Source organism: Marmota monax, unplaced genomic scaffold (genome assembly GCF_021218885.2).
Source record: "Marmota monax isolate L192 unplaced genomic scaffold, Marmota_monax_Labrador192_F-V1.1 WCK01_AAM20220418_F8-fsc00012, whole genome shotgun sequence".
NCBI lineage: Eukaryota > Metazoa > Chordata > Mammalia > Rodentia > Sciuridae > Marmota > Marmota monax.
In genome coordinates, this window is record NW_026695227.1 from 21,785,906 (window position 1) to 21,800,131 (window position 14,226).

The following is a 14,226-nucleotide window of genomic DNA, read 5'->3' on the forward strand; positions in this document are numbered from 1 at the left end:
TCTGGATGGGGCTGTCTGCAGACTGTAAAGTATTTTTAACTGTCAGAGCTGAGATGGTGGCAGATTTGTCAGAAAAGAGAAAAAGGAAAATGGCTAAATGTTGCTGGGAAGAAACAACCATGAAGTCTTTAGTCTTTTCTTTCTTATGAATGTCTTACTACTTCCTCTCAAGAGTCAGGCATGCTTGCTGGACCCCTCTGGGCAAAAGACCTACAGGGAAGGGAAACATGAATTTCCAGGTGAGTCCCTGGATTAAGAAGGGGGAGGCTATTTCAAAGTGTGGATAAAACAACAGAGTCACTCTTGTTACTCATGATGCTGTGATAGCTAAGATGCCCTACTTTATTATCTGCATCCTGAGTATTTTAAATGTGTTAAATCCTTATAACTCCATAAAGCAGGAATGATAATTAATCCCCATGTACAGATGAGGAAATAGAACTTTGCCTAAAATCACAAACTTTAGACTCAAAACAGTCTAGCTCTGTACCAATAATGCCTCAAGAATTTTGCAGGATTGATAAGAAAGTATATTGCTGGACTGCAACAAATGAAGGCACAGGCTGCTAGAAAAAGTGTTAATTCAGCAGTTTTCCCTAAATCTCCAAAGCCAAACATCAAATTTAAGCACTGAAATTCTATTTTTTAAAAAAAGACCTCTTGAGGCAGCAATATATTGGGTTCTATCAAAAAGGAAAAAAGTCCATTTAAAAATTTTGAAAGCAGCTATTTCTCTTCTTAGTGTTGACCTAAGCCCCAGGTATCAGGAAATCCAATTTCCAGCACACCATAAGAGTGTTATTTTTAGCAGAACACTCCTGATGGTAATCCATTTTGTTGTTGTTGTTTATCATCCTAATGAGATAGCCCAGTTCATCGTGGACAGCTTTGATTGTCAGACATATTTTTCTTACAGGAAGTAAAAATCTGTGCTCTCATACCATCTACTTTCTAGACTAAGATAGCCAAAGGATTTCTCCTTAGTCTTTTTTATTTTATTTTATTTTATTTTTGTGGTGCTGGGGATTGAACCCAGCACTTGTGCATGCAAGGCAAGTACTCTACCAACTGAACTGCATCCCTAGCCCTCTTCTTAGTCTTTTGTTCCAGGCTTACCACCTCTGCTTTCATCACACATGGTTTTATACATGTTTTTTAAACCTTCACTTGTCCCTCACCCTTCTTTACTTTCTCTTGTGCTTCCCTGTATATCTTGGCTATTGTTATTACCAGAGCCTCTAATCAATCTCTGCTTTGCCTCAGCACTAATACTTCAGCTTCGCTCACAGTACTGGACTTAAGGGCTCCCACTGCTTAGGTAAGGGCAGGAGGTGGAAGCACTGTATTTTTCCTTCTGGAGGAAGGTTATATATTCCCAGTAACAGTGTTTAGAACTCACAATGTATTTTCTCATCAAAATCTGGGACAAGTGCCTGAAACAGTCCTATTAGATCATTACTTTAGGTATAATTTGGTTAAAATAGAATTTAGTGCTACCCCAGAAACTTCATATTTTAATGGAAATGTGTACTTTTTAACTCCAATTTCACTTCTAAAAACACTACTAGAGTACAGCTAATTGGCAAGAAAGAAAGTGCTTGGACATTTGAAAAAAATCTCAAAAAGTATGAAATATATCCAGTGAAGAAAATGTCATAGATGGGTCCCATTTTTGTCATATGAAACAGCCCTTTGTATTTTAGAAAAGAAATAAATGGGCAGAATTTAAACACAAAAGACAAGTGAGAAAAGAAAGGTTTTGCTTTATTTAGCCATCATAGAAAACACACTTAACTAATCAGAACTTATCCTAGGATTTAGGCTTGTATCAAACACAAAAAGAGTTTGTCCCTGCTTTGTGACAAAATTATATGGTTCCAATATTTCACTGTTGAAAGAGCTTTGGAAAAAAATGCTTCAAATTTGTTTCCATATAATTCCAAACTTAAAAATACAACATAAAGTCAGTTCACAAATATAACATTTTTCAAACAAGGAATAGAACAAAAAATAATTATTCCTTTTACTTCTGTTCCTTTGAGTTGAACTCCAAAAATAACAGAAAAATATTACCCTCAGTATACCCATATTGTTCTTACAATTGGTTCCTACTTACAATCTAGTTTCTAGTCTTGTATTTTTTTTTAAGAGAGAGAGAGAGAGAGAGAAAGAGAGAGAGAGAATTTTTTTTTAATATTTATTTTTCAGTTTTTGGTGGACACAACATCTTTATTTTTATTTTTATTTTTATGTGGTGCTGAGGATTGAACCCATGCCAGGAGAGCGCTAGTTGGCCACATCCCTAGCCCAACTAGTCTTGTATCTTAACATTCATTCAAAGGTCTTATTTTTTCCTGGAAGGATGAGGCAAGAGGATCACAAGCTCGGGGCAGCCTCAAAAATTTAGAGAGCACCTAAAGACCTAAGGATCTTAGTGAGGCTCTGCCTCAAAACAAAAAATAAAAGGACTGAGGACACAGTTCAGTGATAAAGCACTCCCGGGTTTAAGGTTTGATCCCTTGTATCAAAAAACAAACAAATTCTCATTTTTATTTTATTTTGGTCTATTACTCTCATATTATGTTGTTTGTCAAAGAAACCAATATCAGAAGTGGTTTCAATGTTATCATTTAAAAGCCTGTCATCATTAGAAAAAAGTTTAAAACTGAATTCTTCATCTAGGCACCTACCTGCTAAACTACCAAAGGTAAGCTTTCGTCGGCCCACCTTCTCAACGAGCCAGACTCCTATCAATGTGAAAATGAAGTTTGTGAAAGCTGTAACTGAAGCCAGCCATATTGCAAGTCTATCATCTTCCACACCAGACATCTGTAGAATGGTTGCACTGTAGTACCTGAAAGGCAAAGAATAAATCAATTGCTGCTGCTTATTCAAAGAAGCAAAGTTATTCAGACAGAAAAAGATTTAGCCACCTCAAAAAATAAAAAGAAAATCATGGCTAATACAGCAATAACATCAAGTTATCGAGGGAATTCAGACCAGTTATTCAAAGGAGCACAATTACAGAAACTGTGTTTAGATATATTTACTTTGTACTTTGTTACCTCCCGCCGCCCCCCTTAAAAAAGACACCTAAACAAATGAACAGAGGGCTGAAAGCTTCCTCAGTGAAACATACCTTACCCACCACTAGGGACAGCAGCAGCTGGTACTTTGACAAAAACTATCAACAATAAGCTCCAAGTCTGTGGTATGAATCAGCAATGAATTAATGTCCTTAAAAGAAGAAAATGACTCACAGCATATAATAAGAAATGCGATGTAATGGTAGAAATAAAACAAGTAAAGAATCTCTTCAAAGAAGACACAAGAAATAAGTTTGTGTGAGGATACATCTAGCACTGTGTAAGGAGATAAGAAACTGACTACTTGAGAATGGATTTGTGGTTCCTAGAAAGTGGAGTCTTTGGTGAAGTGAAGTCTCTAGCACATTCTGCATGACTAAGCTCTGCAGACTCATCTTGTGCTAAAAGAGTTCACTGGAGACTAGTTCTTAAAAGACCATCATGCCTGTTTGTTGGTACATAACAGAAAATACGTCTGGCACATTTAAGGATGACAGGTTTCCCATGGAACATTTCTTTTCTGGTAGAAATATCAGTAGCTATAGAAGCTCATTACTTTAAGTTGACCTGAAAAGAAAGATAAGTACTTCCAGTGATTGAGGATGAAATATGTAGAATTCACATCCTAAATACATAGTCTCAACCACAGCTTTGCCTAGCATTTCAAGCTATCCTAAAACAAGTTCACTTTATGCACACCTGACAGTAGTGGACATCCAAGCAATATGTGAGAGCAAGCTGGATATTCCATAGTTAAAAATCAGTAGCTTCCAGATATTTATCAATACTTCCATAGTACTTCAAAAGTAAAATCTATTTTAAATATGTTTAAGTCTCATTGATACATCAATGGCTTCTGTTTACTACTTTCTAAAATTAGCAATGATGGTTATTACATGAAATATTAACATGGACTCATTCATTTTGAGAAAAAAATGCCTTTTTTAAAAATAGTATACCACACTTAAAAACTACTATGCAGCATGAATGATGAGTTTTACAGAATATGAATTCTGACAACTGTTTTAAAAAAGGAAATTACCAGTGGAATCACACCCATCATCATGAAAATTCTGAATGTTCTGCAGTCAGAATGTGAAGTGATGATAAAAACTATGATACCAATCCATCCCAGCTTCCAAATCTGTATGCACTTTCACAAAGGCCTGCATAAAAGGTCAAACCTATGTGTGACCACTAAGAAATTAACATAAAAACAAGCCTGAAAAGGCAGAAAATAGGTTCAGAGATAATCCAAATATTATTTTTAAAGCCCAAATAATTTGATACTTGCCGTGTTACTAAATTTCAGAATCTCCCCAATGCTTTAGCAATAAAAACAGATACACTGCACAAACCGATTCTTAGAAAAGGAGTCATTAAAAAAAAAAAAAAAAAAAAAACCTAAAACCACAGAGGCTGTTTGATGTTTTTATTTTGATATAATAAAAATCATGAAATTCCAAGTGTTCAGCTAGGGGAGACAAATGGTAGTGGTATCAAACTAAGTTATTTTCTGTTTTATTTAAAATGAAAAATTACACAAGTATAAAAAACTCCTTTTGTGGTGCCAATGTTTTAGAGGCAGAATGCAAAAAAACAGTGTCCTGGGATTCAGAAAGCTGAATTCTAATGGCATCTCTGTGGTGTGCTGTCCAGGAAATATAATCCTTTATTCACTGAATATTTATTGAGTGCCTGCTGTATAAGCTACGTGAGTGATAAGATCCCACAGATGCTATCAGAGTCTGTTGCTGCCTTCAAGAGACTCAGTTTAGAATTGGAGAATGAAATGGAAACAAACTGGTTTTAATATCACAAGATGTACAAATTATAGTGTGGCATAAAGGACAGGAAAAAAAATGATTCATTTTATGGGATGGTTCCTTGATTTTCCAGGGAATCTAATCTTTGTGTTAAGCACTGAAAAATTCACATGAGTTGGCCAGTCCAGATGACAATCCAGGAAGGCAACCCAGGTGAAGGAGGCAACGTACTTCAGAGACAAAAGAGCACAATAGCATGCTGGGTTCACAGAGCCTGAGCATTTTACCTTGTCTGAACATAAAATACAAATAAAAGTAGAGGAGTAAGCAAGGGATTGTAGCAGAAGCTTCTGTGGAAGGGGCTCGGATATAATGCTTTGTGTTTGGGCTTTACTTTGTAGGCAATGGAAGATCACAAAATGGACTTCAGAAAGAAATAACAGGATGAAATCTCTTCTGTGAAAAGATCGCCCCAATGATAAAGCCAAGTGGGTGGAGTGGAGGCAGACTGTACCCAGGGGATATAGTCTTGAAGCCTATGTCAAGTCATCAGAGCAGCAACTGGCCACTGCAGATTATCTGTGATGATGGACACGGTGAGAGTGGGGCTGAGGTGCAACTACAACCCTCAAGATTTTCTTGAATGAACTACCCCGAGTTTTATCTTTATTTTCCTTTCTCTAACACCGGTAAATGTATTTTTTTTTAAATTGCTGCCATAACAAATCACCCCAAGCTTGTTGGCTTAAAACAACAGATTTACTATCTTACAGTTCTATAAGTCAGAAATCTGAAGAGACTCAGTGGATGTTAGAAACCAAAGGTATCATTAGGGCTGCAATCCTTTCTGGAGGATCCAGGGGTAAGCTGTTTCCTTGGCTTCTTCCAGCTTAGAGTTTTCCTATATTCTCAGGCCCCTGCCCAAGTCTCACTCATGTGGCTTCACTCTGCCTTCCTCTTTGTTTCCTTTTTCTACATTTAAGGGCCCTGGTGATTACAATGGGCACATTCAGAAAATCCGGGGTAATCTCTCTAATTAAGGTAAACTGATGAACACATACAATTCAGTCTGCCACCTTTAATTTCCCTGGGCCAAGTAACACAGCATATCCATAGGTTCTAGAGATCCTTGGGAGGGGAGATTCATAGGAACATATTCAAAGGTTCCATATATCTTTGCGGGGGGACATTATTCTGCCTATCACAGGAAAGGTGTTAGTAAACAATAAAATAAGCAAAAGGCCAACAATTAAAAGGAGAAAGCAAGTAATAAAAGATGAGAACAATGTAAAGGGCAATCAGTTCCAGAAAAAATCAGGCAACAACTGTATTCTCTTTTATAGGGCAAGGGATGACACATCTAGGTTAGAATAATTCACAAACCTTATTTTAAAAGTCAGGTCATGGAATTGCAGAAAGATATGTTTAACTTATATTTTAATATGTGTAAAATTCAGTGTTTTCATAAAAGGTTGGCCAATACCATCGCTTAAGTCATGGGCTATCACTATTTACCATCTTGTACACCTTTATGTAGTAGTCTGAATTTTCAAGGGAATGAGTATGCATTCAAAAGTTTCACAAAGCATAAGAGAACCTTCTTCATTAAAGAACAACATGAACAACTGAACAAAGCTTTCTTTTCCTGTTAGACTCAAAGCAGGAATGCCTGCTCTTTTTAAAGTCATTTCATAATATGGATCAGACACACTATCATCTTTTTAGAGATTCCCTGAGGCAACCTCTGGTCCCCTCCAACAAACCACCTCTCCCCAAGTTGAAAGGCTTAAGAGAAGTGTGTTCTCACAGAGACCAGCTCCACAACCCTTTGTGGAGGCTTAGGAACAGAAAAGACTGGAATTGTATGTGCACTGCTATCTCAGAAACTATGAGATACCCAGCTTCCACTCTCAAATTTTAAATCTAAGACATAATAGCCCTAGAAAATATGTATGCTTCAGTAATGATCACTTAGCCTCATGATGACTTTGAACTACAAATGAAAGAATTAACATGGGTACCTCATGCGCCTAGCAAAATACGTCTATTAATTCCTGTTCGAACAAAGCATTTCCTAGGAATTGCTGATTTTTTGGTTTCTTAAGACCATCGCCTATCCTTTTCCACTACTGCCAATATTACAGAGCTTAACAGCAAGAAGCAGGCACTCAGTAATTGTTGAATTTATTCGATTTGTCTGCCGCAAAATGTCAAAAAGGAATTAAGAATGTTTATAATCAAAAACTACCTGACAGAAGTGCTGTAATGAATGTTGATTGGTAGGAGAGAGTAGGAGACATAGAAGATGATCACATGAAAACTTTAGCTGCGTAACCACTAGAAGAGAGCTCTAAAATTCATGGCAGTCAAGGCAAGATAGTAAAGGACACTCTTAACTGTCTTACAAAATAAAAGACAAAACTTTACTGGCATGAAATTATAAAGACTTTAATATCATGAATAAAAGGGATATGGAACATACTCATCCTGACAGTGAGAGTTAAGTAGGTAAAATTAACTGCTGAAATTTAGTCACAAATAGTTTGATTTATGGGGCACACAGGTGTAATGTTTGAGCAGTATTCTAGAAACTTCAAAATAGTCATCTACTAACCTTGCCTTACTCAGCAGTCTTATGGGTCATGTTCACAGTGGGATAGAGGCCAAGCTAAATGAGAAGACTAGAATTTACAGAGTAGTTGAGTAAACATAAGCCCTTGGAGATTTCCATTATCTAAGTTATGAGGGTTTTTTTTTTTTTTTTTGGCTCTTTTAAGAGCTCCCAGTATTATAAAATACATTTATACTACATACCAAGGCACACTGACTACAGTATATAAAATGTCATCCTAATAAAAGTTCTTTTAAGTAAATTATATTTCTAAGTTATACAGTCAAAACATAGGTAACTATGGAAAACACATGAATGGTTTTAAGAGAAAAATGTTTTAACCAATGCAGAAAAAATCATTTTAAAATGTTTAAACATGTTTTCACGTATTTTTTACACAGAAAATCCACCTTGTACATGATTAGATGCAAGATATAAAACCGAAAATAAAATAGTAAAAATTAGGAATACACATAGACATGTGTTTTGAGGTAACATACTAGTGAACTCTATCATGCTATTCTTTTTTCTTTTAATATATTTTAGTTATACATGGACACAATATCTTTATTTTATTTATTTTTAATGTGGTGCTGAGGATTGAACCCAGTGCCTCACAAGTGTGAGGCAAGTACTCTGTGACTAAGCCACAATCCCAGCCCCTATCATGCTGTTCTTAAATCAAACAATGATGCAAAAATCATCGTAATCCTCAGAACATAATTACTAATATAACACTAATATAACTAACTTTTAATGTATTACCAAAACAAACAAAAAAAAAAACCTTCAAAATTTAGATGATTTTATTAGTGTTTTAGGAAGAAAAAGAAAAAGAAATGTGCCAAAGTAACTTCTAAGGAGATAGCTCCTGACCTTTCCCAGCATGACCATACACTCCACCTAAGAAACTAGCCCACTTGTTCTGGCTTTATCCTTTTGGAAAAATCAGGAAAGATCACTAACTTGTCTCATCCAGCACAACTAGATCACAGACCTTCCTTTAAGTATTACTAAGAATGAAAGAAGTTCTCTAATGTGACCTTTAATTCATCAGTTTTCCAAATAATCCTAGTAATTCTTTCCCTAAAATATACTTCCTAGGAGAACTCAGTGTTTAGGGCTTCACACAGGCTCAAATCTTGCCATTTTTTGAGCTGCATAGATATCAAATTCAGAGAGACTGTTGCCAAACCTGTTTATGTCTGTTACTGCAATTATTTTAAAACATAATAAATAAATCAATAAATTGTACATATTAAAAGAGTTGTAATAAAAACAAAACCCTAATTTTGGGAAAGAGTCAAGAAAGATAAGTTATTAAAACTGTATAACACAACCTTAAAAAAATCGAGATAAAATGTGAAAGTCTAGGAAGATTCTGTCCTTGCTTTTCTTCTCAAAAGTTATGTTTTAGTTTTTGTTCTGTTTTAAAGAAACTAAAATTTAAAATTCATATATGACAATATAAGTGTGTTTATGTAAGAAAATCAATGTGGAAGCAGGCTTATGACTACATTTTAGACACTTACTAATGTTTATTTTAATAAATGAATGGGATGTGACCCTGCTACCTCTTTGACCGTGTATGTTTGTTTGTTTGTTTATGTATGTATGTATGTATGTATTTAGTTACTTATAGATGGACACAATATCTTTATTTTATTTGTTTATTTCTATGTGGTGCTGAGGATCAAACCCAGTGCCTCACATGTGTGAGACAAGTGCTTTGCCAATGAGGCACAACCCCAGGCCCCTATATCTTTATTGAAATATAATTCATGTATCAAAGCTTTACCTTTTAGGCATATAATTAAGATACACTAAGTGAATTTTAGTCTGTCCAATTTTTAAACTTCTTAAATAATTATAATAATGTTAAGAATAAAGTATTCAAATAATCGAGAGGGTTTAGCGAAAAAAATAAAAAAGTTCCTTGGAGAGGGATAAAAAGGACAAGGGTAGAGGGCTATGTCCTGAATGCTTCCAATGCACTCTCCACTTCCATCCCCATCCTCATTTAGCTATACTCCTTCCCACTTCACTGGCCACTTTGAGTTACCAGGTGCCCTGATCGCTGGAAAACCACTTTAAAAATGACTCCATATCAAAGGAGGCTTAGGGAGGAGGATCTCAAGTTTAAGGCCAGCCTCTGTAACTCAGTGAGATTCTGTCTTGAAACAGCAAAAAAAAAAAAAAAAAAAAAAAAGTCAGGAGTTGTAGCTCAGTGGTAGGAGCACTCTTGGGTTCAATTCCTAGTAGCCTATGCACCCACACATACCCACAAATACACACAGATTACCTATGACTTAATTTTTATGCTAACACGGACACAAACTCCTCTTTCCATCATTTTATTATGTACTTAGTTTCAAGTTGTGCCCATCTAACCCCTCATTAAAGCAAAGGTGACAGTCTATTTAAAATTCTTCTCAGGAAGTTTAAGAGCCTGAGTGTGAAGGGGGAAAAAAAAAAAAGGGCAGGTCATGGCATTTGTTTCAGGAAGAATATTGCTCTTAGGACTGACTTCAAAGGGAATAAAATGATATTTTATTTTAAGCGCTAACAGCCTTGAACATTCATGAGTAAAAAAGTTTGCAAGAATGTTTTATTCTATATAAAAACATTTTAGAGCACGGTCACAAAGAATGTGATTATGCAAAGATATGTACTTTTATGCACATTATTTATAACTCTATCTCTTGTGGAATCACAAACTGGGAAAATAGATCAGGAGCATGAGAATGAAGTGAGGAAAAAAGCAAAGTACAAAAGTATGCAAGGGCAGAATCTCACTTAATTAAAGGCAAAATAAATAAACCAAAATATCAGACAGATAATCTCAAAGTGGTGAGATTAAGGTATGACTTTTCTTCTTTATGTTTCCCATTTTCCATAAACACACATTTCTTAAATTTTTGTGTATTAAAATTTTGTAGATTAGAATATGCTATACATTATATTCAAGCACAATTAGCTTCCAACTCTGTAAACTAAATATAATATTACTTTAAGGAAATAAAATAATCATGAGAAACTCACATTGTATGTTTGTCTTCAGAGAGACCTTTTTTTTTTCCCTTTGCCAGACTCAGTATTTTGTTCAACAGAATAAACCATGCCCTTTACCTCCTGGTGCTGACATACTACAAATAAGACATGCTAATAATCCTGTCTTAACTACCCAATTCAACAAATATTTAGACATGGTGATGGCAACAGACTTTTTAAAGAGAAATAAGTGCATAATAGACTGATATGCACCATCACAGTGGAAGGAAATAAAAAAGATGGTATTATGGTTTAGATATGAGGTATCCCACAAAAGCTCATGTGTGAGACAATATAAGAATGTTTCCAGGTGAAATGATTGGATTACAAGAGCCTTAACCTAAGCTGGGTGGTGACTGTAGGTAGGTCACTGGGGGCCTGCCTTTGTTGTTTATATTTTGTCCCTGTGAGCAGATATCTCTCTGCTTCCTGGTTGCCATGTCTTGAGCTGCTTTCCTTCTGCCATGATGTTCTGCATCACCTTGGGTCCAGAGCTATGGAGCTGGCCAACCATGGATGGAATGAACCTCTGAAACCATGAGGCAAAATAAAATGTTCCTCCTTTATGCTGTTCTTGTCAGTTCTTTTGGTCACAGTAGTGCAAAGCTGATTAAAACATGGGAATTGTTGGGGAAGACTGGACTTAGCATTCTACTGAGGGAGACTGTCCATCACACAAAAGCAGCACAACAATGGGCCGTGCTCTGTGAGAGCAGTAAGGCAAGGTGCAGCTGGAACATGAGGGTAGTAATTAACTGTTTAAGCATCCAAACAGCTTGCCAGTGATTCCAGTTAGCCACATGGTTGTTTCCCACATTCCAGTTCTGAAAATCTATGAAGAGGCAAAGAACTCAAGATGCTGTTTACTGTGTAGTTTAGTTGGGGAGAACATTTAAACTCAGACAAAAATGACACACAGGAGAATGGGAATGGACAAAGGATATGCAAGTCATAATCTGGATGATAAATGCCTATTTGATTTACTAACTAGAAAAACTGTAGTGGCAGAAATGGACATTAGAGCCAGCAAGAAAATTCTTGGTTTTGATTTCATAGCAGGTGACAATTATCTGAGTGGAGATAGTGTTAAAGAAGTACCTTTGATGGAGGGGATCTGGGATAAAACAGAAGGGGAGCTCTACCCACAGAGTTCATGCAGCAGAAAAACTGAGTCTGGTAGCATGCACCCCTGGGGAAAAGGATGCTGTAAAAGTCATTAAAATTTCTCAGCTCCCAAAGGTTTCTTTAATGCTCCTTTAAAGGTTTTTTAGAATGACTTCTCTAACTTGGAATTATTTAATGTTTACTCTCCACCCTGATGAAGAGGGGGCTTAGAGAAAAGAAGTGAGAGGTGAAGGAGAGTGTGTAACTGTAACCAAGTACTATAAGAAGGAGTGAGAGAGTTTCCTGTAGCAAATATTCTATATTTGGCACATTTTTTTCCTGACTCTCTTTTCTATAAAGTGTATAGAAGGATTGCATGGCATGGTTTAACTATCGTAAGTATCGAAACGTATACCTATGAGTTTAGATTATTAGAATCGATTTTCTATGAGAAGAATACACAAGTATTAAAGGGTATGTACCACCACCAAAGCACCCAGAGAGAAATCGTTCCTAGTAGCATAAGGTAATGCTTATGATCAATGAGACAAGTGAGCTGTCTCTACCTTAGACACACTGAATCATGGAACAACACCTCTTCCTTTTTGTATTGGCTGCTAAAATGTTTAGAGCAACATGGATCTCAGACTTTGGTATGAAACAAGAATGATTTGCAGATTGTTAACAAATGAAAAATTAAGTTGACCATCCTCTGTCCATCTTTACCCTCACATCCAGGATTGTGATAGATTTTAAAGGAATTTGGTCATTCCAAGACCACTTTGAAAAGGACAGGCTTTGTGACCCCGTTGGTACAGCCCCTACTTACTCTATAGCAAGTTTCTTGTGTAGAAACCATGTATTCCTACTTTGACCTACTTCCTAAGTCACCAATTTTAACGTTTATTTTACCACCTATCGTCCTTCTGTATATTTAACTACACTCTCTCAAACTGTGGGAAAAAAGGGGGGTGAGTAAAGTGAATAAAGACTTTAAAATTAATATCGATAAATCTTATTTTTCCTCTTTCAAATGTAATAGAAAGAAAGCTGATCAATTTTTTTAATAGCAGAGGAACCAGTTAAGCTATAATAGCCCTGGGGAAAGAAACTGCAAAGGGAGGCCTGACATACCGATGTATTATTAAATAGTGAATTAAGCTGCTAGCTTGATGTGGGCACACTGACAGCACTGTGCCCTTTGATGTTCAAACGGAAAGCCCTAAAATTGTACTTGGTTCATTTCTAGTGCACACATGCAGCACCAGGACCTGCTTATTCCATTATTAGCAAAACTAAAGAACCTTTCACAGATGACAGAAAAAAAATTCTCATGTTTACACATGAAAAAATGACCTGAAGAAGAAAAGCATACATGTATTGAGGGAGTACTGCATGAAGGGTATGAATTTTAATTCTTAAGATATCACAGTGAAGCAACTGAATCATCTAGCTAATTCTGCAAAACAAAAGGGAAAAAAAGAAAATTAAGCAAATACTTTTGAATTAAACATTTTTCTAAGTCCAAATTAACTGTATTGTCTTAACTCTGTTTCTCTTTGTGTGTGTAAAATCGATTTCAGAAATGCTTTTTTCATCCCTGTTCCTTATGATGAAAATATAAAGCGGTGTCATTGGAAAATATGGACTAGAAAAACAACAAGAAAAATAACTAACATTTACTGAGCTTTTTTTGAGTCCATAAGACTCAATTTTAGGGTCAGGATAAGGGAAGAAATCATCCCATGATAAAAAAGGAAATGGAGAGATAACATCTATTGGCCCTTATTAAATGCCATGTGGTATCCAGATGTGCTATGCATATATATCATTCAATCAGTGCAAACACCCTATGGGACGCAAACTTGAAAAGAGACAATACTAAGCATTTTAGGGTGCAACTAGCTCCTCGGAAAAGCTCTATATTCCATTCTCACAATAACATAGGGTTCCTAAGAGACTGTGAAGTGTTCTTATTCATTTTATTCACTCTACATACAGGGCAAAACATGAACCCTCATTTATATTTACTGCTTTACTTGTTTTTAAATAGAAAGTATTTTCATTTCTATAAAGTCTTTAGCTTAGCACTTATGCTGCTGAATAAGTTGTCACTGATAGTGAATTTCATAAAACAAAACAACCATAAAAGCAATTAGTTAGAAAGAGACCCCGAGAGATGGGCAGATGGGCAGGCAGTCTGTTAAAGGGATACCTTTTAAGTACACTGCCCTCAAGAGGGATATATAGCACCATCCCTGGCCAGTCTCAGATGCCCAGACATCTAAACTCTCCTCTCCATTGAGAGCTCTAGTGAAAATACACTCAAGGAGCAGGCTTATCAGGAGAATGTAAACAACAAAGAGAGTCATTTTGCAAATGACTGAGAAGATGTCTGCTCCCTCTTTATTATGGCAATCAATGGTAGGGCAAGGAATTATTAGATATTCAGCTTTCCTTAAGTACCCATCGGCAGACTTTCTTTTCCATCTAGATGCTTCTATTCCAGTGACCACTGCTGACATCTGGGTTAGTTATTCTAACTCCATGGAAAAGTAACTAACTGTTCTGTTGCGAAGGCCATTGTTACATTTAACCTAAATACTAG

General features: G+C 36.0%; 1 protein-coding gene across 1 annotated transcript in view; it reads right to left on the bottom strand.

Moving 5' to 3' along the window:
• Nucleotides 1-14,226, bottom strand: part of Slc2a13 (solute carrier family 2 member 13) — a 339,517-nt gene that overhangs the window by 116,940 nt on the left and 208,351 nt on the right. Inside the window, exon 5 of the mRNA XM_046436201.2 lies at nt 2,691-2,854. Coding sequence (XP_046292157.1) covers nt 2,691-2,854 — 164 coding nt within the window. The remainder of the gene's footprint in view (nt 1-2,690; nt 2,855-14,226) is intronic.